This window comes from Eubalaena glacialis, chromosome 14, assembly GCF_028564815.1.
Source record: "Eubalaena glacialis isolate mEubGla1 chromosome 14, mEubGla1.1.hap2.+ XY, whole genome shotgun sequence".
Classification (NCBI taxonomy): domain Eukaryota; kingdom Metazoa; phylum Chordata; class Mammalia; order Artiodactyla; family Balaenidae; genus Eubalaena; species Eubalaena glacialis.
Window position 1 is genome coordinate 26,541,752 of NC_083729.1, and position 27,876 is coordinate 26,569,627.

The 27,876-nt window shown below is 37.6% G+C and overlaps 1 protein-coding gene across 3 annotated transcripts in view; it reads left to right on the forward strand.

The window, feature by feature from the left end:
- Positions 1–27,876, forward strand: part of TTC27 (tetratricopeptide repeat domain 27) — a 188,516-nt gene that overhangs the window by 18,166 nt on the left and 142,474 nt on the right. For all 3 annotated transcript variants that reach the window (XM_061211184.1, XM_061211185.1, XM_061211186.1), the window contains 2 exons: positions 23,173–23,337; positions 25,285–25,418. In XM_061211184.1, the coding sequence (XP_061067167.1) occupies positions 23,173–23,337; positions 25,285–25,418 (299 nt within the window). The remainder of the gene's footprint in view (positions 1–23,172; positions 23,338–25,284; positions 25,419–27,876) is intronic.

A 27,876-nucleotide genomic window follows, 5' to 3' on the forward strand; every position in this document is an offset into this window, starting at 1 on the left:
GACGTCATTGTCCTCTTTCTAGTTTTAGTAAAATGAAAACTGTATAGACTACGTTTTCCCGCATTCATGCCATTTCATATTTTTAAAATGAAGTGAGATACATTCCATAAACAAACTTAGTGCAAGGGAGACAGAGGAGTGGGGGCTCACAAAACTGGTGAAGTTTTGAAAGTCAGAGATGAGTTGAACTTTACTGATATTAATGGGGAAAAAAGTTGATTTTTTCCTGAGGATAGTGAAAGCGTTTGGAAGAATATGGCATCAGGATTCAGCCCACTATTTAATTTTGTAAAAGGTTATTACATTATACTGTGTAGCATATTATACGGTTTTGTATGCTTCATTATACTTTTATGGAAAATCGGTAAATGAACAAAAAAACAAGGTGTCACTGGGAGTTTTTATTTCTCTTTTTGTAAAGGAAATCAAGTTTGATGCAGTTGCCAGAGGGAAAGCTACATCTCTTCCCTTTATCCCATATAATATATATAAATCTGCGTTTATGTCTACATCTTTACCACATCTCAGTGATTAATGTTCTTAATGATGACCCTTAATTAAGAAAAGAAAAAAAATACCTTTTTAATGTACCATTTTAAAAGGTAGGAACCATATGAATGATAGGAACCATTCTCTTCTTAGAGAGAATTCTAAGAGGTAAAATTTAGTTCCTAAACAGAAAGTGTTAACTAAGATATCTGGAAAATATGACTCTAAGTGACTCATTCCCCAAGCGGTCTCAGTTCTCTTCTGCAGTATATTTTAGCATATCATTTGCTTTGCCTTGCAACTAAGAATTTTTTATGTTGCTGTTCTAGGCTAATCAACGACATTTTTTATTTTATCTACTCATAAATTGGTCATTTTGGCTATGTCTAAGTGTGCACATAGTCTTAAACTGCAACATTTCATAAACAATTTTATTTAAAAAAATGTTCTGGGATTTAACCCAAATGTTGACCCAACAGTCAGTTATAACTGAAATATTGTTCAGTGTCCAGAGAGGAATATTATATTTGAAATGTTGCCCTTGAAGGATCATCAAAAAGTTGGCAAGATTTTTTTTCTTCTTCTGTCTATGAAACATAAGCAACTGCGATCTTTATATTTTTGTCCAGGAATGTTGCATCAGTACAACATAGTGGAATGCAACCCATCAGAATGTCAGCATAACTTTGCTGGACTGATCACATCTCTGAAAGGAGTGAGGTAGAATCTTGAAAAGTCTGATCCTCAGCGCACTCTGAGGTCCTCTTTTGGATGTCATACTGATGAAGCCATGATTCTCTGAAGGCTGCTCAAGGGCACACAGTCATTTATTGTGGGATCTGATACTGAAAACGTGTTCCATGTAGTGCATGAGATGTAATGTTGAGGTTTAGGTATTTGAAGATGAGCTTATGTCTAAGAGAAAACAGGCTAAAATGCTTTCTCTGAGATTCCACTGTAACATTTACAGGAAGCTCTGTGACTCTAGGCTTAGATTGTTTCCACATCGAAAGAGTTCGTCAAGAGATTAGTTTCTTGGTGACTGATGAATGCATCGATTTTTTTTTTTTTTTTACTTTTTTTTTAACATCTTTTTTGGAGTATAATTGCTTTACAATGGTGTGTTAGTTTCTGCTTTATAACAATGTGAATCAGTTATACATATACATATGTTCCCATATCTCTTCCCTCTTGCATCTCCTTCCCTCCCACCCTCCCTATCCCACCCCTCTAGGTGATCACAAAGCACCGAGCTGATCTCCCTGTGCTATGCGGCTGCTTCCCACTAGCTATCTGTTTTACGTTTGGTAGTGCATCGATTTTTAAAAATCAATTTGATACTTTGGGATGGATGTCATTAAATATACTAAGTATAATTATCTAATTATAATTATCCATATGAATCCATAGGGATTTCATTTTAACATAGCTTTCAATAATCTCATGAGAGGAGATTTTGGTTTTAGCATACATTTTAAATATATGCTAAATATATTAAATATATGCTGGTTGACATTTTGATCCAGAAGGTCATGAATATTCATTTCCATGGAGAACCTACTGATTTATTAAAATAATAAATATATGTCTGTTGGGTCAACATGCTTCTCTTTATATTTAAACTTGAGTTATCCAAAGCTTATAACTTTGTGTTCACGGTTGACTCATTGTTTTCCATCATTCTTCGTATCTAGCCAGTTCTTAAATCTTATCAGTTCATCCCTAAGGGTTCCGTATCCATCCTTTGTTTCCATTCCTACAACTCTTACCCTAGTCCATGTCTGAAATCTTTAGTTTGGAAAGGCCCTTTAGAGATTATCTTGTCCAGCTAACTCATCTTACAAAGAATTGAGACTCAGAGAGATTGTCCGAGAACCAGAACTATGATCTGGAGTTTCTGACTCCAGATCTGCTTACTCTTCTTTCCATTACTTTTCTCCAAACTGGTCAGTAGGGCAGAATTCTAACATCTAATAATAATGCAGTTTACATTTCAGTAGTTCTTACTCCACACCAAGTACTGTTCTAAGTCTTTAAATGTGTTAACTAGCTTATTCCTTGCAACAACTCTTTGAGATAGAACTGAAGACTTGATATAGGAAGGTGTAGTAGTGGATTTGTATGCTTTTTTTTTTTGCAATGTTTTTGAAGTATAATTAACCTACAGTAAGATTCATATTTAAAGTGTACAGTTGGTGATATTTTACATATGTATATACTTGTGAAATTATCACAGTCAAGATAATTAACAGAACCTAGAGTTTTAAGATCTGACTTTCAGTTTCTGTTCTGTCACTGACACCCTGTGTGACTTCAGGGAGCTCATCTGACTTCCAAACCTAGAGTTTTCTTCTGTGTAAAAATGGCCTTTTAAGTCCTTACAAGGAGTAAAATAATGTGATTCTTTGTAGGCCAGCTTCCCACCCATCCTAATGCTGGGATCTGTTGGAAGATTGTGTCCAAAAAAGTTATTTCCTTTTTCATTGGACTTTCCGATGAGAAGGAGGTCATTCCATTGTTGGGATCTGTAATTGCTACAAAGTGCTTCCTTTTAGTAAATAAAAAAACCTGCTAGTCTTTCACTTGCAACTGCTAGCTAGAGCTGTGCTGTCCAGTGCAGTAGCCACTAGCCACATGTGGCTGATTAAGATAAATGAAATAAAGAATTCAGTTTCTCTGTTTCTCTAGCCCCATTTCAAGTGCTCAGAAGCCACCTGTGGTAAATGGCTACCATTTTGGACAGTGCAGCTGTGAGTATTTACATCGTTACAGAAATGTTTATTGGACAGCACTCCTGTTGAGCAACAGAATTTCAGGGTAGGTCTATCCTTCTTTCTGTGTGACCAGCCTTGCAGTTCCTTAAGGCTGTTATCACCATCACTTTGTGTCTGAAGGGTTGCACCTGACTTGTAGGCTCTTTCTTGGCCTTCCTTTCTTCTGCCTGTACAGCAGTACTGGATTTTTTTTTAAAATACCAATTTCATCATGTCATTTTTAAATTAGGAAAATCTTTAATCATCCCAGTTTTATTTTTTTCTGTTTCCTGCCCAACTTGATACTTAATTAAAAAAATTTTTTTTGGAATGATTGCTGAGTTCCAGTCACTGTGGTAGTTGCTAGGGCTATCAATGAACTCAGTGGGATAGGGAATAAAATACAAGTGAAACCGTGCACCTCAGATTGGGACTTGAACCCACGCAGCCGGGACTTGAACCCAGCCAAAACCCTGACTGGGAACTCGAACCCGGACAAAACGCACAGGTGATACCTCTAACTGAGATCACACACTTGGTTTCAGGACTTAATGAAGCTCAGGTTCTTGATGTCTCATCGCAGAAAGAATTCAGTGAGAGACAAAGTGATAGGTAAGAAGTGGATTTATTTAGAGAGAAGCACACTCCACAGACAGAGTATGGGCCATTTCAGAAGGTGAGAAAGGCACCAGGGTATGGGGTTGTCAGTTTTTATAGGGGTGAGTAATTTCATATGCTAATGAGTAGGAGGAGTATTCTAGCTATTTGGGGAAGGGGTGGGGATTTCCAGGAATTGGGCCACCGCCAACTTTTTGATCCTTATGGTCTGTTTTGGAACTGTCATGGTGCCTGTGGGTGTGTCATTTAGCTTGCTGATGTGTTACAGTGAGCGTATACTGAGGCTCAAGGTCTAGTGGATGTTGATTTGTACTCCATCTTGGGCCATTTGGTTCTAATCAGTTTTTTCTTTTTTTAAAAACATCTTTATTGGAGTATAATTGCTTTACAATGGTGTGTTAGTTTCTGCTTTATAACAAAGTGAATCAGCTATACATATACATATATCCCCATATCTCTTCCCTCTTGTGTCTGCCTCCCTCCCACCCTCCCTATCCCACCCCTCTAGGTGGTCACAAAGCACTGAGCTGATCTCCCTGTGCTATGCGGCTGCTTCCCACTAGCTATCGGTTTTACATTTGGTAGTGTATATATGTCCATGCCACTCTCTCACTTTGTCTCAGCTTACCCTTCCCCCTCCTTCCCCGTGTCCTCAAGTCCATTCTCTAGTAGGTCTGTGTCTTTATTCCCATCCTGCCCCTAGGTTCTTCATGACCATTTTTTGTTTTTTTTAGATTCCATATATATGTGTTAGCATACGGTATTTGTTTTTCTCTTTCTGACTTACTTCACTCTGTATGACAGACTCTAGGTCCATCCACCTCACTACAAATAACTCAATTTCGTTTCTTTTTATGGCTGAGTAATATTGCATTGTATCTATGTGCCACATCTTCTTTATCCATTCATCTGTTGATGGACACTTAGGTTGCTTCCATGTCCTGGCTATTGTAAATAGAGCTGCAATGAACATTGTGGTACATGACTCTTTTTGAATTATGGTTTTCTCAGGATATATGCCCAGTAGTGGGATTGCTGGGTCATATGGTAGTTCTATTTTTAGTTTTTTAAGGAACCTCCACACTGTTCTCCATAGTGGCTGTATCAGTTTACATTCCCACCAACAGTACAAGAGGGTTCCCATTTCTCCACACCCTCTCCAGCATTTATTGTTTGTAGATTTTCTGATGATGCCCATTCTGACTGGTGTGAGGTGATACCTCATTGTAGTTTTGATTTGCATTTCTCTCATGATTAGTGATGTTGAGCATCCTTTCATGTGTTTGTTGGCAATCTATATATCTTCTTTGGAGAAATGTCTATTTAGGTCTTCTGTCCATTTTTGGATTGGGTTGTTTGTTTTTTTGATATTGAGCTGCATGAGCTGCTTGTAAATTTTGGAGATTAATCCTTTGTCCGTTGCTTCATTTGCAAATATTTTCTCCCATTCTGAGGGTTGTCTTTTCATCTTGTTTACAGTTTCCTTTGCTGTGCAAAAGCTTTTAAGTTTCATTAGGTCCCATTTGTTTATTTGTGTTTTTATTTCCATTTCTCTAGGAGCTGGGTCAAAAAGGAGCTTGCGGTGATTTATGTCTTAGAGTGTTCTGCCTATGTTTTCCTCTAAGAGTTTTATAGTGTCTGCCCTTACATTTAGGTCTTCAATCCATCTTGAGTTTATTTTTGTGTATGGTGTTAGGGAGTGTTCTAATTTCATTCTTTTACATGTAGCTGTCCAGTTTTCCCAGCACCACTTATTGAAGAGGCTGTCTTTTCTCCATTGTGTAGTCTTGCCTCCATTATCAAAAATAAGGTGACCATGTGTGCGTGGGTTTATCTCTGGGCTTTCTATCCTGTTCCATTGATCTATATTTCTGTTTTTGTGCCAGTACCATACTGTCTTGATTACCGTAGCTTTGTAGTATAGTCTGAAGTCAGGGAGCCTGATTCCTCCAGCTCTGTTTTTCTTTCAGAAGATTGCTTTGGCTATTCGGGGTCTTTTGTGTTTCCATACAAAAATTGTGAAATTTTTTGTTCTAGTTCTGTGAAAAATGCCAGTGGTAGTTTGATAGGGATTGCATTGAATCTGTAGATTGCTTTGGGTAGTATACTCATTTTCACAATGTTGATTCTTCCAATCCAAGAACATGGTACCTCTCTCCATCTGTTTGTATCATCTTTAATTTCTTTCATCATTGTCTTAAAGTTTTCTGCATACAGGTCTTTTGTCTCCTTAGGTAGGTTTATTCCTAGGTATTTTATTCTTTTTGTTGCAATGGTAAATGGGAGTGTTTCCTTAATTTCTCTTTCAGATTTTTCATCGTTAGTGTATAGGAATGCAAGAGATTTCTGTGCATTAATTTTGTATCCTGCTACTTTACCAAATTCATTGATTAGCTCTAGTAGTTTTCTGGTAGCATCTTTAGGATTCTCTATGTATAGTATCTTGTCATCTGCAAACAGTGGCAGCTTTACTTCTTCTTTTCCGATTTGGATTCCTTTTATTTCTTTTTCATCTCTGATTGCTGTGGCTAAAACTTCCAAAACAATGTTGAATAATAGTGGTGAGACTGGGCAACCTTGTCTTGTTCCTGATCTTAGTGGAAATGGTTTCAGTTTTTTACAGTTGAGGATGGTGTTGGCTGCGGGTTTGTCATATATGGCCTTTATTATGTTGAGTTATGTTCCCTCTAGGCCTACTTTCTGGAGGGCTTTTATCATAAGTGGGTGTTGAATTTTGTCAAAAGCTTTTTCTGCATCTATTGAGATGATCATATGGTTTTATTCTTCAATTTGTTAATATGGTGTATCACATTGATTGATTTGCATATATTAAAGAATCCTTGCATTCCTGGGATAAACCCCACTTGATCATGGTGTATGATCCTTTTAATGTGCTGTAGGATTCTGTTTGCTAGTATTTTGTTAAGGATTTTTGCATCTGTGTTCATCAGTGATATTGGCCTGTAGTTTTCTTTCTTTGTGACATCTTTGTCTGGTTTTGGCATCAGGGTGATGGTGGCCTCGTAGAATGAGTTTGGGAGTGTTCCTCCCTCTGCTATATTTTGGAAGAGTTTGAGAAGGATAGGTGTTAGCTCTTCTCTAAATGTTTGATAGAATTCGCCTGTGAAGCCATCTGGTCCTGAGCTTATGTTTGTTGGAAGATTTTTAATCACAGTCTCAATTTCAGTGCTTGTGCTTGGTCTGTTTATATTTTCTATTTCTTCCTGGTTCAGTCTCGGAAGGTTGTGCTTTTCTAAGAATTTGTCCATTTCTTCCAGGTTGTCCATTTTATTTGCATATTGTTGCTTGTAGTAATCTCTCATGATCCTTTGTATTTCTGCAGTGTCAGTTGTTACTTCTCTGTTTTCATTTCTAATTCTGTTCATTTGTGTCTTCTCCCTTTTCTTCGTGATGATTCTGGCTAATGGTTTATCAATTTTGTTTATCGTCTCAAAGAACCAACCAGCCTTTAATTTTATTGGTCTTTGCTATTGTTTCCTTCATTTCTTTTTCATTTATTTCTGATCTGATCTTTATGATTCCTTTCCTTCTGCTAACTTTGCGGTTTTTTTGTTCTTCTTTCTCTAATTGCTTTAGGTGTAAGCTTAGGTTGTTTATTTGAGATTTTTCTTGTTTCTTGAGGTAGGCTTGCATTGCTATAAACTTCCGTCTTAGAACTGCTTTTGCTGCATCCCATAGGTTTTGGGCCGTCGTGTTTTCATTGTCATTTGTTTCTAGGTATTTTTTGCTTTCCTCTTTGATTTCTTCAGTGATCTCTTGGTTAGTAAGTAGTGTATTTTTTAGCCTCATGTGTTTGTCGTTTCTACAGAATTTTTCCTGTAATTGATATCTAGTGTGATAGCATTGTGGTCGGAAAAGATACTTGATACGATTTTAATTTTCTTAGATTTACCAAGGCTTGATTTGTGACCCAAGATATGATCTGTCCTGGAGAATATTCCATGTGCACTTGAGAAGAAAGTGTATTCCTTTTTTTTTTGGATGGAATGTCCTATAAATATCAGTGAAGTCCGTCTTGTTTAATTTATCATTTAAAGCTTGTGTTTCCTTATTTATTTTCATTTTGGATGATCTGTCCATTGGTGAAAGTGAGGTTAAAGTCTCCTACTATGATTGTGTTACTGTCAATTTCCCCTTATATGGCTGTTAGCATTTGCCTTATGTATTGCGATTCTCCTATGTTGGGTGCCTAAATATTTACAATTGTTATATCTTCTTCTTGGATTGATCCCTTGATCATTATGTAGTGTCCTTCTTTGTCTCTTGTAATAGTCTTTGTTTTAAAGTCTATTTTGTCTGACATGAGAATTGCTACTCCAGCTTTCTTTTGATTTCCATTTGCATGGAATATCTTTTTCCATCACCTCACTTTCAGTCTGTCTATGTATCCCTAGGTCTGAAGTGGGTCTCTTGTAGACAGCATATATGTGGGTCTTGTTTTTGTATCCATTCAGCCAGTCTGTGCCTTTTGGTTGGAGCATTTAATCCATTTACATTTAAAGTAATTATTGATATATATGTTCCTATTACTGTTTTCTTAATTGTTTTGGGTTTGATATTGTAGGTCTTTTACTTCTCTTGTGTTTCCTGCCTAGAGAAGTTCCTTTAGCATTTGTTGTAAAGCTGGTTTGGTGATGCTGAATTCTCTTAGCTTTTGCTTGTCTGTAAAGGTTTCAGTTTTGTCCGTCGAATCTGAATGAGATCCTTGCTGGGTAGAGTAATCTTGGTTGTAGTTTCTTCCCTTTCATCACTTTAAATATGTCCTGCCCCTCCTTTGTGGCTTGCAGAGTTTCTGCTGAAAGATCAGCTATTAACCTTTTTGGGATTCCCTTGTGTGTTATTTGCTGTTTTTCCCTTGCTGCTTTTTAATATTTTTTGTTTCTATTTAATTTTTGATAGTTTGATTAACATGTGCCTTGGCGTGTTTCTCCTTGGATTTATCCTGTATGGGACTCTCTGCACTTCCTGGACTTGATCAACTATTTCCTTTCCCATTTTAGGGAAGTTTTCAACTATAATCTCTTCAAATATTTTCTCAGTCCCTTTCTTTTTCTCTTTTTCTTCTGAGACCCCTATAATTCGAATGTTGGTGCGTTTAATGTTGTCCCAGAGGTCTCTGAGACTGTCCTCCATTCTTTTCATTCTTTTTTCTTTATTCTGCTCTGCAGTAGTTATTTCCACTATTTTATCTTCCAGGTCACTTATCCATTCTTCTGCCTCAGTCATTCTGCTGTTGATTCCTTCTGGAGAATTTTTAATTTCATTGATTGTGTTGTTCATCATTGTTTATTTGCGCTTTAGTTCTTCTAGGTCCTTGTTAAACGTTTCTGTATTGTCTCCATTCTGTTTCCAAGATTTTAGATTATCTTTACTATCATTACTCTGAATTCTTTTTCAGGTAAACTGCCTATTTCCTCCTCATTTGTTTTGTCTGGTGGGTTTTTACCTTGCTCCTTCATCTGCTGTGTGTTTCTCTGTCTTCTCATTTTGCTTAACTTACTGTGTTTGCGGTGTCCTTTTTGCAAGGTGCGGGTTCGTAGATCCCGTTGTTTTTGGTGTCTGCCACCAGTGGCTAAGGTTGGTTCAGTGGGTTGTGTAGGCTTCCTGGTGGAGGGGACTAGTGCCTGTGTTCTGGTGGATGAAGCTGGATCTTGTCTTTCTGGTGGGCAGGGCCACGTCCGCTGGTGTGTTTTGGGGTAGCTGTGACCTTATTATGATTTTAGGCAGCCTCTCTGCTAGTGGGTGGGCTTGTGTTCCCATGTTGCTAGCTGTTCGGCATAGGGTGTCCAGCACTGTAGCTTGCTGGTCGTTGAGTGGAGCTGGGTGTTGGCGTTGAGATGGAGATCTCTGGGAGATTTTTGCTGTTTGATATTATGTGGAGCTGGGAGGTCTCTGGTGGACCAGTGTCCTGAACTCGGCTCTCCAACCTCAGAGGCACAGGCCTGACACCCAGCCAGAGCACCAAGACCCTGTCATCCACATGGCTCAGAATAAAAGGGAGAAAAAAAAGAAAGTAAGGAAGAAAAAAATAAAATAAAATAAAGTTATTAAAATAAAAAATAATTATTAAAAATTAACAAGTTAAAAAGTAATAAAAAAAAAACAAGGAAAGAAAGAAGAGAGCAACCAAACAAAAAAACAAATCCACCAATGATAACAAGTGCTAAAAACTATACTAAAAAAACCCAAAACAGACAGACAGAACCCTGGACAAATGGTAAAAGCAAAGCTATACTGACAAAGTCACACACAGAAGCATACACATACACACTCACAAAAAGAGAAAAAGGAAAAATATATATATATCGTTGCTCCCAAAGTCCACCGCCTCAGTTTGGGATGATTCGTTGTCTATTCAGGTATTCCACAGATGCAGGGTACATCAAGTTGATTGTGGAGATTTGATCTGCTGCTCCTGAGGCTGCTGGGATAGATTTCCATTTCTCTTCTTTGTTTGCACAGCTCCTGGGGTTCAGCTTTAGATTTGGCCCTGCCTCTGCGTGTAGGTCACGTGTAGGCATCTGTTCCCCGCTCAGGCAGGATGGGGTTAAAGTAGCAGCTGATTCGGGGGCTCTGGCTCACTCAGGCCAGGGTGAGGGAGGGTACGGAATGTGGGGCGAGCCTGCGGCGGCAGAGGCCAGCACGACCTTGCTACAGCCTGAGGTGTGCAGTGTGTTCTCCCAGGGAAGTTGTGCCTGGATCACGGGACCCTGGCAGTGGCCGGCTGCACAGGCTCCCGGGAGGGGAGGTGTGGATGGTGACCTGTGCTTGCACACAGGCTTCTTGGTGGCTGCAGCAGCCGCCTTTGTGTTTCATGCCCATCTCTGGGGTCCGCGCTGATAGCCGCAGCTCGCACCCGTCTCTGGAGCTCATTTAGGTGGTGCTCTGAATCCCCTCCCCTCGCACACCAGGAAACAAAGAGGCAGGAAAAGGTCTCTTGCCTCTTCGGCAGCTCCAGACTTTTTCCCCGGACTCCCTCCCGGCTAGCTGTGGCGCACTAGCCCCCTTCAGGCTGTGTTCACGCAGCCAACCCCAGTCCTCTCCCTGGGATCCGACCTCCGAAGCCCGAGCCTCAGCTCCCAGCCCCTGTCTGCCCCGGCGGGTGAGCAGACAAGCCTCTCGGGCTGGTGAGTGCTGGTCGGCCCCCATCCTCTGTGCGGGAATCTCTCCGCTTTGCCCTCTGCACCCCTGTGGCTGCGCTCTCCTCCGTGGCTCCGAAGCTTCCCCCCTCCGCCACCCGCAGTCTCCGCCAGTGAAGGGGCTTCCTAGTGTGTGGAGACCTTTCCTCCTTCACAGCTCCCTCCCACTGGTGCAGGTCCCATCCCTATTCTTTTGTCTCTGTTTTTTCTTTTTTCTTTTGCCCTACCCAGGTACGTGGGGAGTTTCTTGCCTTTTGGGAGGTCTGAGTTCTTCTGCCAGCATTCAGTATGTGTTCTGTAGGAGTTGTTCCACATGTAGATGTATTTCTGATGTATTTGTGGGGAGGAAGGTGATCTCCACATCTTACCCTTCCGCCATCTTGAAGGTCTCCTCGGTTCTTATCAGTTTATGTCATGTCCTCGGGCTATGTCATTCTTTCAGTGGTTGTGCCCTGCCCCCTTCCCTCCTGTTTCACAAGTAGAAGAAAAGAGCGTAAAGAGGAGGGGATGGCAGCCATTAAAAAAAAAAAAAGAAAGAAAGAAAGAAATCTTGCCATTTGTGACAACATGGATGGACCTTGAGGGTATCAAGCTAAGTGAAGTAAGTCAGAGAAAGACAAAAATTGTGTGATCTCACTTATATGTGGAATCCAAAACACAAAACAAACAAACACAACAATGAAAACCAACTCATAGATACAGTGGTTGCCAGAGGGGAGGAAGGTGGGAGGGGCAAAATAGGTAAAGGGAATTAAGAGGTAAAAACCTCTATTTATATAAAATAAATAAGCCATGGAGACTTAATATACAGCATAAGAAATGTGGTCAGTAATATTGTCATAACTTTGTATGGGGACAGATGGTTATTAGACTTACGGTGGTGATCATTTCATAATGTATACAAATGTGAAATCCCTGTGTAATACACTTGAAAATGACGAAATATTGTACATCAACTATATTTCAATAAAAAAAAAAGAGGAAGGAATGAATGAAAGGATATGATTAGTCTAAACTTGAGAGTCCAGAGAAGGCTTTACAAAGTGGCTAATGCTTGAACTGATTCTTGAAGAATGAGTAAGAATTTATTAGGTGAAGTTGGAAAGGACATATAATATGTACAAAGAGAAGCACGTAGACTTGAAACATCTTTGTGCATTCGGGAATTCCAGTAGTTTGGAATGGTTGGAGCGATGTTAGGAGTTGTGTGTCAGGTTATGAGGTTGAAGCAGGTTGACAGGCGCTAGATGGATAGGAAATTGGATTTCCATCTTGTTCGTGACAGCGTCAAAGGGTTTTTAAATATTTGTTCACTCCTAGGATATTTATTGAACACCAACTATGACAAGTGCTAGACTTAAACAGCAGTGAACAAGACACTGCTGTGACCCTTACAGTCTAGAGGTGGAGTTATAGCCAAATTCTACCCATCTTTCAAGGCCCAGCCCTTCTGACAAGGTTTGTTCAACTATCCCAGCTTTATGAATTTCCCCCCCTTTGGTATTTATCGTCAGTACCACCCAATTTCAAATCAAATTAACTGTGTGTTGAATAATGATTATGTGTCTTCTCTTCCTAGTGCTTCTTCCCCCATCTTCTTTTTGCGGCGAGTAGGGCTTAAACTTTGCTGTAGGATATAGCACAATTGTAAGTATGTATAATAATTCAGTAGATATTGATTAAAATCGTAGGATGGAAGAAAAATCAGAGAGGGCAACGTAGGAAACAAGCTTGGAAAGTATGGAAGTTGGGGAGAAGAGGATTGTTTTTTGTTTGCTTTTTTAAGAAATGAGTTGAAGTTGGGTGTCACTTTCCTATGGCTGTGTGCCTCCCTGGTTTTCATGGCTTATGATGGATACCCTCCATCCAACTATTGAGGATCTTATGAAGGTTCCATTTGGTTGGCATTTTACTGAGGCAACCCAGGCTACATTTGGCTCTGAAAGTGCAATCTGTCTATATTAATCTTAAGTACATATCTAGAATGCTTTTGTGAAGAACTCATCCTCATCAACCAGGGCTCTGTGAGAACCCTAAAATTTGGTTTATGTAGGAAAGGCCAGATATGTTCTTAATTATTTTTCTTTATTAGTTGCTAATATTTTGGACTTAAAAAAATTTTCTTGAAACATAAACCTCTAGAAAAGTTGCAAGTATAGTACAAAGAACTTTTTTTTCCCTCTGAAACCATTTAAGAATAAGTTGCTGAATTGATGCCCTGTCACTCCTCCATAGTTTAGGGTGTTTTTTCTATGAAGGCATTTTCCTATACAACCACAATACAACAATCAATATTAGGAAATTAACATCGATACAATACAAATATTTAATTACTGCCATTCAGGATTTGCCAGTTGTCCCTAAAACGTCCTAAAAAGCAAAATGACCCAGTCCAGAATCAAGTGTTACATTTAGTTGTCATATCCCTTTAGTCTCTTTCAGTCTAGATCTGTCACAGAAATCATGCTGTGTTACTGTCATTGCATCCTATCAGATGGTGCACGATTTCAGTTGGTCCCATTACTGGTGATACTAACTTTGGTCACTCGATTGAGGTGGTATTTGTCAGTCTTCTTCACTACAGAATTATCCATTTTCTCTTTATATTTTTTTATTTTTGAAACAGCTTTATTGAGATAAAATTGACATCCAGTACACCTGACATACTTAAAATGTATAATTTGTAAAGTTTGGACATATGTTTACACCCATGAAACCATCACCACAATTGAGATAATGAACATATACTTTGCTCCCAAAAGCTTCCTTGTGCTTCTTGGGAACCCTGTCCTCTCACCCTACCTGATCTCTCCTTCAGCCTCTTCAGGCCACCACTGATCTGCTTTCTATAGCTATATATTTGTTTGCATTTTGTTGAATTTTATAAAAGTTAATTCATACAGTCTGTACTCTTATTTTTTTTTTTTTTGTGGCCTGGCTTCTTTGACTCAGCATAATTATTTTGATTCCTCCAGTAGTTCATTCGTTTTAATTTTTGAGTAGTGTTCCATTGTATGGGAATACCGCAGTTTGTTCATCCTTTCATCTGTTGATGGAAATTTGGATTGCTTCCAGTTTTTGGCTGTTACTCTTTATAATTAATTGGTGTTTTATGGTGATGTACTTAGAGACCATGTAAGTCTCCTATTCCTCACTAAACTTTGAATTTATGCATTTATATATTGATACTAATATGTGGTCACAGATTCCTAATTCATTCAGTAGATTATAATTGTTACTATAATTGTTTTGATGCTCAAATTGTCCCAGATTTGGCCAGTTGGAGCTTGTTCAAATTGGCTTCTGTGCCCTTTCAACATGTCTTTGAGCACTTCTTTATTTTCTGACATAAGAAGATGCTTTAGCCTTATTTTGTATTTCCTTGCTCTGGCCCTGGAATCAGTAATTTCTCCAAGGAGCTCTGGTTCCTTTGAAAGCCTTTCAACAGACATAGCTGGAAAGTATGTGTATATGTATATATAAGTACATGTACACATCTGTATCTATTTCTATATTTATCTTTGTATTAAAAACCACGAATTTACATCATCTCCAATTCCAATCCAATATCACAGGGTTTATTTTAGTCTTCTCTCTTCCAAATTTCTAACTCCTTTCTTTGACAGTGAAAAACCAGGCTCCCATTAACTTCAATTTGAGTACTTGTACAATCTTCCCAGCCATACCTCTACTGTGCAGGCTGCTCCCTTGGCTCTGACCTTGGGGAACACACAGCTTAATCCTTGACCTGGCTCTGTTGAATGTTGGTTAAGTCCCTGGCCCTGTTGAGCACACCAGTTGAGACCCCAGCCCCGCAAACATATTGCTCTAGTCTCTGACTGATCCCCAGCCCCAGCAGACTCTCCGGGTGAGCCCTGGACCTTGCAAACATGCTGGCTGAGTCTTTGGTCAAGTCACCAGTCCTGGTTTTAGGAACGCATAAGTCATGTCTCAAACTTAGGGCAAGCACCCAGCTGAGGCCCTTGTTGAGACTTTGTTCTTGGCAAACACGCTGGTTGAATCCCCATTCAGACCAGGCCCCAGCAAACATGCCTGTTAAGTCCCTGACCCTGACCAAAGAGCTCCAATTAAAATTTAACCTTACAAAGTGTTTATAATGGTATTTATATCTTTTTCTTAAACTGGAAATCTTGTTTCTAACAATATTAATGTAATTACTTGCTTTACATATAAAATGTTTCAATGGGGAAAGAGTAGTCTTTTCAACTGGGATAACTGGGTAACCACATGCAAAAGAATGAAATTGGACCCTTACCTTATACTGTCTACAAAAGTTAAATTGAAGTGGATTAGAGACCTAAATGAAAGAGCTAAAACTATAAGACTCTTAGGAGAAAATATAGGGGTAAATCTTTATGACCTTAGATTTGGCAACAGATTCTTAAATATGACACCAAAAGCATGAGCAACAAAAGAAAAAATAGATACGTTGGACTTCATCAAAATTTAAAAAACTTTTGGGTTTCAAAGGACACTATCAAGAAAGTGAAAAGACAAGCCATAGAATGGGAGAATATATTTGCAAATCATATATATCATAAGGGACTTGTATCTAGAATATATAAAGAACTCTGACAACCCAATTATAAAAAAAAAGACCCAATTAAAAAATGGGCAAGGGATGTAAACAGATGTTTATCTAGAGAAGACATAAGTACATGAAAAAATGTTCGATATCATTAGTCATTAGGGCAGTGAGAATCAAGACCATGGTGAGGTGTCAGTTCACACCCCCACGACTGGCTATAATAAAAAAAAAAGTGAGATAATAACAAGTATTGTTGAGGACGTGGAAAAATTGGAACACTGCTGGTGGAAATGTAAAATGGTATAGCCATTTTGGAAGACAGTTTGGCAGTTTCTTAAACAGTTAAGTACAGAATCACCATGTGATCCAGCAGTTCAACTACTAGGTATATACCCAAGAGAAATGAAAACATAGGTCCATACAAAACCTTGTATATGAATGTTTATAGCAGCATTATTTGTAATAACTAAAAGATGGAAGTGTCCATCAAGTGATATATGGATAAACAAAATATTGTATATCCATACAATGGAATCCATTGTAGTATTATTTAGCCATAAACAGGAATGAAGTGCTGATACATACTACAACACAAGTGAACCTTGAAAACATCGTACTAAGTTATAGAAGCCAGTTATGAAAGACTACATAGTATATGATTTCATTTATATGAAATGTCCAGAATAGGCAAATTTAGAGTCAGAAAGTAGATTAGTTGTATTTAGGGCTATGGGAGGGATGGGCGGAGGAGAGTGATAGCTAAAGGGTTCAGGATTTATTTTTGAGGTGATAAAAATGTTTTAGAGTTGACTGTTGTGATGGTTGCAGATTTCTTGGAATATACTAAAAGCCATTGAGTTGCACACTTCAAATTGTTGGGCTGTACGTATGTGAATTATCTAAATAAAGCTGTTGAAAAATTTAACCTTGCATGTACAGCATAATGACTATAGTTAAACATTCTGTATCGAAAGTTGCTGAGAGAGTAGATCTTGAAAGTTCTTATCACAAGAAAAAAAATTTGTAACTGTATGTGGTGTTGGATGTTAACTAGACTTACTGTGGTGATCATTTTGCAGTATATACATATATTGAATCATTATGTTGTACACCTGAAACTAATATCATGTTATATGTCAATTATATTTCAATAAAAAGGTGAAAAAAAAGAAAAAAAGATTTAACCCAGGAATTTCTTAAAATGTCCAAAACCAAAATGAAGTCAGTTGTATAACTTTACTAAAAATGTTAAAGACATACTATTTTCTTGAATAGGATGATCAATATTGTAAAGATGCTAATTGTGCAATTACAGTAAGTGCGATTACATTTTGCAGAGAGAATATGCAAATTGATTTTGGAAGAAAAAGTATGTAAGAATAGTCAAGAGGATTTTTCAAGAGAAAAATAATGATGGAGACTTTCCCTTAGAGATAAAAGTTACTCTAAAACTATAGTAATTTCAACAGTACGATAGTAGTAAAGAAATAATATGATTTAAAAAAATTTAACCTTGCAATGTGTCAATATCTTTGATTTCATATTTATATCCTTCTTCTCTTAAACTGAAAATCTTGTTCCTAACAATATAAACATAATTACTTACTTGCTTTGTTGTATATTTAAAAAGTTTCAAAACAATGCCAGCATTCCTACTAACAGTAAGACCACTGAATAAGGCTCAAGATTTCTTTGCAACTCTCTTTGCCCCTAGAATATGTTACCTTAAGGATGTATACTATGCTCTAAGGCAAAACATTTTAAAGACATTTGCAATAATTCTTTCCCTTGTCACCAACTTGTTATATAGTTAGAGTTATATTTTTCCATTTGTTTTCAATTTTTATGGATTGATTTTTTTTTTTTTTTGACTATATAAAATAATTACATGATTCCAGAGTCAGAACTCTTCAGAGAAGAGCCAAGGTCAAGTTAAGGTCTCTTCAGAGAAGTTTCTCGTCTATCTCTATTTTCCTTCTACCCTATTCTCTCTTTTTCCCTTTATTAGTTTTATTAATTTTTGGTTTATTCTTCTAGTTTTCTTTTTGCTCTTTGGTATTCTCCCTTCCTTCATGTTACACAAAATATTATATATATATATATATAACATAAAATATATTTTATGTATATACACACATATACACACACACATAAACACACACATTGCTGTTTGGGACTTTATTTCCTTAATGTATTTTGAAGATCATTCCTTTTTACAGCTGTCTAGTATTCTAGTACGTTGGTGTTTCATAGTTTATTCACCTGTCTTCTTTTGATAGACGTGAGACCTCTGGACTATGTCCAATCTTCTGCTCTGTTTGGATCCTCGAAGGTAGACTTTACAAATTAGCTGAGGCAAACAGGAGCCCCAGGTTCCCCTAAGTGGCAAAAGCTTCTATTCCTTGTCTATTACAATTTGCACTCTTACTTTTCCCTACCCTTTGTTATCTTCCGGAGGGCTAGTTCTACCTGTCCATTCATGCCCAATTTTGCTGCCAAATGAGGTCAGTTCAGATCTTTTCCCCAAAAACAAATTGCAAAAACACTTTAGGTTTGCAGGGATTTTAAAAAATTTCATCATTGCAGATAAGGGATTTTGGATGTATAATAGGCTAAGATAAGCAGTATCTTATAAATGGATGACAGGGTAGTCGATAAATGTCTGACTTGGCAAACTTTGATGCCAGAAAGAAGAGCTTATGTGAACCGTAAAGGCTCTGTGGCATGAGCGAGATGGTCTAAGGTCATTGTGGTTGAAGCAGAGAGAGGGCAGTGTGGGAGATGGAGGTCCAGGACTGGATAGGACATGATGGGGCATGTTTAGGAATTTTGTTTTTATCCTAAGAGCAATGGGAATCAGTTAAATGGCTTTAGCTAGGGCATATTTGATCAGTTTTGTTGATGGTTATGCTGTATATTTAAGAAATTAAATAATCCTGTACATGCTTGTCTAGTTAATATCCATGAGATTCAGCTTCTCATGAGAATGTTGTCACTAGGATGACGGGGTTGCTTTTGGGGAAACACCAATTCTCTACCTTTTCATTGCTCTTTACTCTTCTGAGTTTTATGTCTGCATCAGTAGCTTAATTAACATTGGAAAGTATCTCTGCTGAAGCAGATACAGTACTTCCAGCAGCTTTCAACTTTTACTCTAAATCAGAAGCTTTAAAAATAGATAAAATTCTCAACGCTCCTTCACACTTGTTCATAAAGAGACTTGGCCTTCTTCCTTTCCACGCTCCAAAGATGTACTGTTTTTTGAAGTCTGAAACTGCAGTGTTGGGTTATGGTCCTTGGCTTTTTCCTGTCTGTCTTTGGGCAATGTTTTCTCATTTTTCTCTACCTAGGGGAGGTATGGAGGTAATAAAAGTTATGTTTTGGGGGACTTCCCTAGTGGTGCAGTGGTTAAGAATCCTCCTGCCAATGCAGGGGACACGGGTTCAAGCCCTGGTCCAGGAAGATCCCACATGCCACGGAGCAACTAAGCTTGTGCGCCACAACTACTGAGCCTGCGTTCTAGAGCCCGTGAGCCACAACTACTGAGCCCGCATGCCACAACTACTGAAGCCTTCGCACCTAGAGCCCGTGCTCCACAACAAGAGAAGCCACCCCGATGAGAAGCCCATGCACTGCAATGAAGAGTAGCCCCCACTTGCTGCAACTAGAGAAAGCCCACGCGCAGCAACGAAGACCCAACGCAGCCAAAAATAAATAAATAAATAAATTTATTTTAAAAAGTTATGTTTTTGTATACTAAAAGTTATTTAAAGTAATTTAGCAGTTCAGTTTTAGCAAACATATCTTGGTGATAAACTCTGTTTCTTTTTACTTGGAAATATCATTATTTCACTCTCCTTGAATTGTTGGCTAAAGGATTCTAGGTTCATAGTTGTTTTCTCTCAGTACCATGAAGATATTAATCTGTTTTCTTTTGATTCCACTGTTGGCATTGAGAAATCAGTCGTTGGTCCAACTATTCTTCGTTTGTGTGCTTTTTTCCTTTTGCTGTTCTTAAGATCTTGTTTTTGTATTTGGCATTCTTTAGTTTGACTGTTACTGGACTAGGTGTGGATTTTTCTTTATCTTGTTAGGGATTTAGTGGGCTTCCTGATTCTGGGATTTAGTTTCTTTCCACATCTCTGGAAATGCTTAACCGTTATCTCTTCAAATATGTCTCTTCTTCATTATCTATTTTCTCCTTCTAGATCTTCAGACACATTAGAACTTCTCATCTGCAGCCTCAACATTCTTTAATTCTTTTATTTTCTATCTCTTTGTTTCCCTATGTTGCCTCCTGAATAATTTTATTTAGATCTATCTTCTAGTTCTCTGGTATGTCCATTTAATTTTTAATTTTAATTAAAGTCTTTTTTCTAAACTATTTTTGGTTTCTTTTCTGATTTGCCTGGTAGATTTCTATAGTTTCTTTTTCCTTGTTCATATTTTCTAGCCTTTTATTTTTTGAAACCTATTGAATATTTCATGTATGGGTATCTCACAATTTCAGCCTCTGAAGGCTTTGAAGGTGTGTTTCTGCCTTTTGCTGTTTCTGGTAATGTTCTGTTTTTTGGTGGTTGTTGTTGTTTTCTATGAGCTCGTGTTCATTGGAAATTTATCTGTGGGAATTCATTGTATCCTGGTTGAAGTTGCATTCCTGTAAAAGAGGATTTTTCTTTGTGCTACTTCTCTGGGGACCTAAATTCTTTGGCTTGAGGGGTAGGGTTTTGTTTGTTTTTGTGGGGTTTTTTAATTTTTTTTTTTGTACTGAATTTTGTCCACAAATCTGTGTGAAAGCTGGCTTATGGGTACGAATTCTTGGGATAAATGTTTTCCCCTTTGCCCAGTGCCATTTTCCTTTTTGACCTCTTCTGCGTGGCAGACCTAGTCCTTTTTAACTTCCATTGAAGACACAGTTCTTTGGGGCTCAGCTTTAAATGGAGATCTCTGGCTAGATTGCATACTTTGGGTAGGTTCAGTTCTGATCTTTTGTCTTTGGTGCTCCTTGCAGCCATCAGAGTGGAATCCTAAGGTCCCTAAAGGTTTGGTAGGTAGCTTCAGGGCAGAATATGGCAGACCGTGTGCTTAATTCCTAACGTTGCAGTTTTCATTTAGTTTTTGTCTTTTGATGATTCCTTATTTTGTTCTCAGCAGTCATTTTGTTCCCAACACAATCATTAACACAAAAATATATTAAAAATTTAAAATGCAGTTTCTTAAAGGTATTTTTATTGGGAGAGTAATTGGTCATGCTGTTGGAATTAAAGATTAAACTAATTCTTAAAAAAGTTAGTGTCTATCCTACTTTTCTAACAGTCTTTGACCCCTGAACACATAAGAAATGCAGAAAAAGCACAGAAGTACAAGATCAGAACCAGTTGTACTAATATGTGTTTGTGTATACACACACACACACACACACACACACACATATCTACAAGTAGGTAAGTGGGTAGGTAGGAGGGACGATAGATATACACATCTTGCTTTGGGCATTTATGTGACTTATGTGTTATTAGGACAGTTTAGATTTGATGGTCTTCCCTAGACCTTTGTGAGTGATCACAACATAACAAGCCTACTTAAGTGCAGAAATGGCCGTTTTGTGATATTTGAGAGAGGATTTTGAAAAACCTTAGGCAAGCTCAGCATCCCTTAATACAGTTTGCATCCAGAACCTTTAGAGAAGATTACTGTCATTGACAATTAGGTGAAATTGTTTCACTTGTGAATTGTGCTAAGATCATAGAAGGTTATATTTCTGAGAGTAGTGGCTAGACACTCAGGAATAATGGGCAGACAAAAGAAGAGAAAGTTTAAAAAGAAAAAGCACTAACAGCATTGAGTATCATCAGATCCACCTTTTCTTGAGTTTGGTTTGCATGGAGGAAATCTGTTGAAGGATTTTCACAGTGAGAAGTTCGTGTTTGGATGCCTGTCTGCCTTTTGAAGTAAGACATGTACATCTTTTTTTAAAATAATTAATTAATTAATTAATTAATTAGTGGCTGCATTAGGTCTTCGTTGCTGCACGTGGGCTTTCTCTAGTTGTGGTGAGCGGGGTCTACTCTTCGTTGCGGTGCGCAGGCTTCTCATTGCGGTGGCTTCTCTTGTTGCGGAGCATGGGCTCTAGGCACGCGGGCTTCAGTAGTTGTGGCATGCGGGCTCAGTAGTTGTGGCACACGGGTTTCGTTGCTCCACGGCATGTGGGATCTTCCCAGACCAGGGCTTGAACCCGGGTTCCCTACGTTGGCAGGTGGATTCTTAACCACTGCGCCACCAAGGAAGTCCTAAGACATATACATCTTGATTTAGTCTCTTTATTTGAGTTAAGAATCTCTTTAAAGGACTGACAGTATATAGAAAAACACTTTCTTTTTCAGACTCATTTTATTTTCAGTTCATGGGAAGACAAAGGATGTCTGTTTCGTAGCTGTAGGTTTCTGTCAGATTACTTGGTGAGAAAGTAGATTAGGTTTTGTAACATCATCTCTACACCTTTGTCCTTCCTCTGCCAACTCCCTCCTCCCGTTTTCCCAACAAGTTTGGATTCAAATTCTGGCTTTGTCATTTAACAGGTGAGGTGTCCAGTCAGTAAACGATCTAAGCTCAGTTTTCTAATGAGTTCAGTGGGGTTAATGTCAACCCTAAAGACATCATTGTGAGAATTAACACAACATGTAAAATACCTAGTGCTGAGCAGAGTAGGCATCGATCAATATCACTTCCCTCTCAGCTTGAATTATAGAAGACTGATTCTCAATTTTTAGACATTCTAAGTGTGTTTTCTATTCATTCATTATACTTTCATTCATGTAAACTGTTTTGTGAAATGCTGATCCTGTTCCTGGGAACATTTGTGAAGGATAGTTTTTCAGGGATATTGTAGAGGGATGGATGAGGTGACCTGTTGGAAACTCCCTTGGTGTATGCCAACTAGCCCCTTTATTAAATATAATTAATTTTGAAAATCATCTTATTTCAGATACCATGTTATTAGGCTCTTATTCTTCTATATTTTCATCTCAGGTGTTTAGAGAAATAAAGTAGAATATGACTTTATTTATACTTTATAAGTATAGAATATATACTTATTCATTTTCTATTTGATACTCATATTGTCTTAGCTCTATATGGATATATATCTGTTTCTTCTTTTAAGGGAGAAATTCTACATTCTTTGTGTGGAAAACTGTCTGTTATCTGATCTGTTCATTAGATTTTCATATTGTTTAACTGTTTGCAGATTCACTTGGTATATTGTATCATCACCTTGTGTTGTCATATTTTTTTATTGTACGATTAAGACAAGTATTCTAAAATAAGAAAGAGCAGGGTTATGAATCATATCTCCTAGTATTGTGTGGAATAAAGAAGATAATGTATATAATGTCCTTAGCTTCAAGCTTGGAACGTGTAAGTGCTCAGAGAATGCTTACTGTAAACTATTATTATATGTGTCCCTCATCTTCCAGATTTGAAATTCTTTAAGAGCAGGAACTATGTAATATATATACTTCATATATTATGGACTCAATGTTTTACTTATTAATATATTTTTATTCTCATCATACTTTTAAATGTTTCATCTTTTGTCTTACAGTGATGAAACTGGAGGATCTGTTTGTAGATGATTCAGGTCGATATTTGGCTGTTCAGTTCCATCTGGAATGTGCATATATATTTTTATATTATTATGAATATAAAAAAGCAAAAGATCAGTTCAATATTGCTAAAGACATCTGCAGATTACAAATTGATTTGACAGGTAAGATTTTTTTTACGTTTTGTGGATAATTGATTTACTTTTATGATAAACTAATATATAATTGGCAGTTTGGCTGTATTGTATGGTTGTATTTTATTATCTGTGTCCTCTTGTTTGCTTTACAAAAATAGATTTTAAAGATTTTATTTAAAAAATTCATAGTTTTAGAACAAAGTTGAAATCATATACTTTCTTTATTCCTGCAGATGCCCATGTCTAGTTAGACATGTCAGTAATATATGGCAGCCGGGCAGTGCACAAATGAACTTTGTGTATTTGGCTGTGCATGTGGGCTTCCCAAAGCCCCTCCTGATTCCCAAATTTAGTTTGCCCTTTCTGGTAAATACCCCCCTGCGGCTTCCATCCTGCCTTTCTTGTATTTCTTAAGAACAGAAATTTTTGACTGTTTTGTTTAGATGTTTCTTCATTGCCTTAGAACACTGTCTGGCATACAGTAGGCACTCAATAAACATTTGTTGGAAGAACAAATAAATTACAGAATTTTTCCCAAGATCTCTGTGTTTTTTTCTGAGTACCAAATAAGAAACATTATTTTCCTCTTAATGTATTGCCCTGTCCCTAGTCTCACAATGTAATTGGCATTCTATACTGAAGACATTCATGAAAGTCAGACATCATCAGTGGGTCACACCATTTATACCTGTTGAACCTGGGCTCTGTGAATGTTGAAACAACAATCTGTGAATGTTGAAATGATTGAAACTATTTGTCCTGCCTAGGCTTGGTCTACATTATCTCTAAGGCCCATTCTTAGTCCCCAAACTCTGTGCTTATTGAGGTAGTCCTGTCAATAAAATCCTTCAGATATATTATGAGGTAAATGTGACTTTGTGGCCTCGTCTGGGATCTTAACCACCTTTTATTACATTGTTTGTATGGGGAGAATTATTAAATATCCGACTTATAACTTTGTGACAATGGCCAAGTGTAAGTTGGAGTCTTGTATTTGAGATATATGTAATATAAGTTGTGAGGTTAGTTTCAGAGATTTTGTTTTTAAATATTTCGGTCCTAGGAGACTTTTTTTTTGGGATTATTTAAAGAACTAGTATCATGGTACTCAGTATAGTCAGCTTTAGCTGTTGGTGTATTTACTAGCTGGTTCTTCATATTTTTTTTCCAAGTTAAGACTGAAGAACTTAAAAATACAAATGTGCTCACGAATATAAAATGAGAATCAGATTATTACTTTTTTCTTTTCAGCTCTAGCCTTACTATAAAAAAGTACGCTGTGTTAGACCATCTCAATAGCTATTTTTAGTATAACATGTTTAAATGGTTGCTGTATAAAGTAGAGCCAGACTCATCGCAGGACAAAATCCAGACTTCTTAGACTGGTCTTTGTAATCAAGGGTCTTTGTAATCTGACTCTTGCCAGAGAATAGATGTCAGAGCTTTTGCTTCTCTTAAAGCTGTTCTGCAGCAAGTTATTTCAGATACAAAATGAAAAAAAAATTTGGTCTTACATTGAGCCAGATAGTGTAATAGAAAGACTGTGGGATTTAGAACCTGAAGACCCTGGCTTTAAGCCCTGGCTCTGATATTGAAAACCCTGTGATCTTGAGCAAATGACTGCACTTCAGAACTTCCATTTTTTCATCTGTTGTATGGAGAGGATAGTATTTCTTCTCCCTATGACACCTAATGAGTTATCTTTTTTGAGGAGGGAGGTAGTTTAGTGAAAAAGTAAGTATGTGGAAACTAGTGGCAGAAATCCTGGGTTTGAGTTCTGGCCTTATAACTTACTGGCTTTATAATTCTATAAAAAGTCATTTTAAAGTCATCTTTGGGCCTCAGGTTTCTCTTATTTGAAATGGAGAAAATACCTCATAAGCTCTAAAGCACTCTGAAAATACTACTCTTTAAGATTGTACTGTATGTCTGATTGACAAGTTGATACATATAATTTAATATATATTTTTTCAGGTGCTTTGGGAAAAAGGACATGGTTCCAGGAAAATTACGTGGCCCAACTTATTTTAGATGTAAGAAGGGAAGGAGCTGTGTTTTCAAATTATGAATTCACTCCAGCACCCACTCCTCAGGAATATTTAACCAAGGTAAGTAGGATTGTAAGTTATTTAAATTAGCATCCAAGTCTAACAGTTTCCATAGGTGAGTTTTGTAGAAACACTGGATGGGGTGGGAAGAGGCTTCTTTTGACCCTTCTTGAGCTTTTACAAGGTGGCTGGATGTTTTTAAAAAACAAAACAAAACAAAACAGGACCCATTTTTTTAAGCCATTTTTACCCTTAAATAGAGATAAAATGTTGTTTTTTTCCTAGACTTCAGTAAGTATGAATTAGTAATGCAGTTAGTTATGTATTACTGCCCTTGAAAAAAGTCCAAAAAGCAGACTGAGTAGAGACTAATTTTTCCAGTGGCTACCATATTTTTTGCCTTCTGTTGATATTTTCAAATATTAAGAGCCTTGAAATTTCTTCGGTTTCTTCTAAATATGTAAACAGATGATCAGAATTCCTTTTTACCAGTTTTCTGATCTGTCCTTAGTTACTATGTCATTACTGGGCTGGTTGCTGCCTTAGTACGTTTTCTTGACTTGGCTAATACATTCCCTTGTAGCTTAAATTTATAGCTTTTAGTCAGTTTACCTGCTCAATAGGCCTTTCCATCTGCTTCCATGGAGGCCATTAGCATTTACATTTTCTTATCCCAGAGACCCCAAACTAACATTTTTCCTTGTTCTTTGGTTGACGTTATCATCCTTGAAGCCCATGTTTTGCTACTTTTCATTCCAGAGCCTGCAAACAAATTTACTTGGTGCATTGAACACTAAAATTCTGTTGTGTACTGAAAATAATGCCAAGGGTAGGGACTAGGGAGATGGGAAAGAGTGGCAGCAGTAAGGAGTCCTGAGGAAGGCCTTGGATGCGATCTTACATACCTCCTGGGCTTGCTCCAGGTTCTCTGTTTGCTTTTGTGGTAACTTCAGGGTGCGGACAGTTACTGATTCTAAGAGGAGAAGGAAGGAAGGAAGGAAGGAAGGAAGGAAGGGAAAGATGGAGAAACTCAGGGATGAGACTGCACAGGGGACAGCCTATATCTCCTCACGTAGGTAAAGCCACAGTTGAACAAGTATTTTTACTGCTGTGTTGATGCTGGTCAGGGAACTGTGTTGATACCTGCTTCCATCCTCCATTTCCTCCTTGTATATACCAGACCCTCCTCCTTCAGCTATTTGATGTAACCCAAGTCCCTCCCTGAGTCTTAGATTAAGCATCATAAGCCTGGTTTTTAGGCCATAGCACAGCATCAATGAAAAGAGATTTAATTCCGCAATCTAAGCATTTAATTCAGTAATCCATTGTTGTTTGTTTGTTTGTTTATTAATGTGGAGTTCTCGTATTGAAAGTTGTCTCCTATGATTATAAATAGGATGTGATGACTCTTATGAGGAATGTATAAAAATGATGTACAATTTAATACAGAATTTATTCTTTCATATTTGAAATAAAATGCATTCTGATAATTTTATGATCTTCATTAATTACCACTTAAAGGTGGAAAGTACAAATTATGTGATGTAGGTATGGATTAGATAGAAACAGCTTTTTACTCATGGATGGAAGATAGACTGGCTTGTTTAATTAGTTATGTATCATATTTCCTTATTCAGATACCATTAGATTATAAAATACACCATCTGTTTAATAACCAAACTCTTCAGGAAAAAAGGAACACTATTATACCAATTATAGTGATTATAAAATATATCGTGATTAGAAATGTTACAATGTGAAGATGTATATCTTAGAATTGAGGAAATACAGTAATTTTATTGCCAGTGAGGAACATAGTGTTTCCCTTTGGACCTTGCTAGATTTTTAATCTGTTATTAATGGGGAATTACATAGCCTGAAGCTATTGGACTTCAGGCTTTAATAAGCCAACAGTTATGAGCAACCCCAATGTGCAAATCAAAGGTGCAGTCTCTGTTCTTTATTATTCAATCATGGGGGCACGGTGTGAGGAGGGAGAATAAATTAAAATTGTAGGGACTTCCCTGGTGGCCCAGTGGGTAGGACTCCGCACTCCCAATGCTGGGGGTCCGGGTTCGATCCCTGGTTGGGGAACTAGGTCCCGCATGCCTCAACTAAGTCTGCATGCTGCAGCTAAAAATCCTGCATGCCGCAACTAAGACCCAGCGCAGCCAAAATAAATAAATAGATATTAAAAAAAAAAAATTGTATATTCACAGAAAACACAAACACATACATGATCAGCATCATTGATAAGAAATATACATTAAATGCTGAATATGGTGTGTCCCATGAATTGGAGATAAATTACGTGCTAATTTCTTTTTCTCTTTTTTTTACATTAAGCACAATACAGCAATTTATAAAGATGCTTAAAATGAATACAAAGGGAAATAAAGATCACAGAATTACACATTGTACAGCAGTGTGTCATATATAAGATGGTGTAAATGAATACACCAGGATGGTGTTTAACTAAAGATAAAACGGCACCCATTGATTTGCTGCTTCTACACAA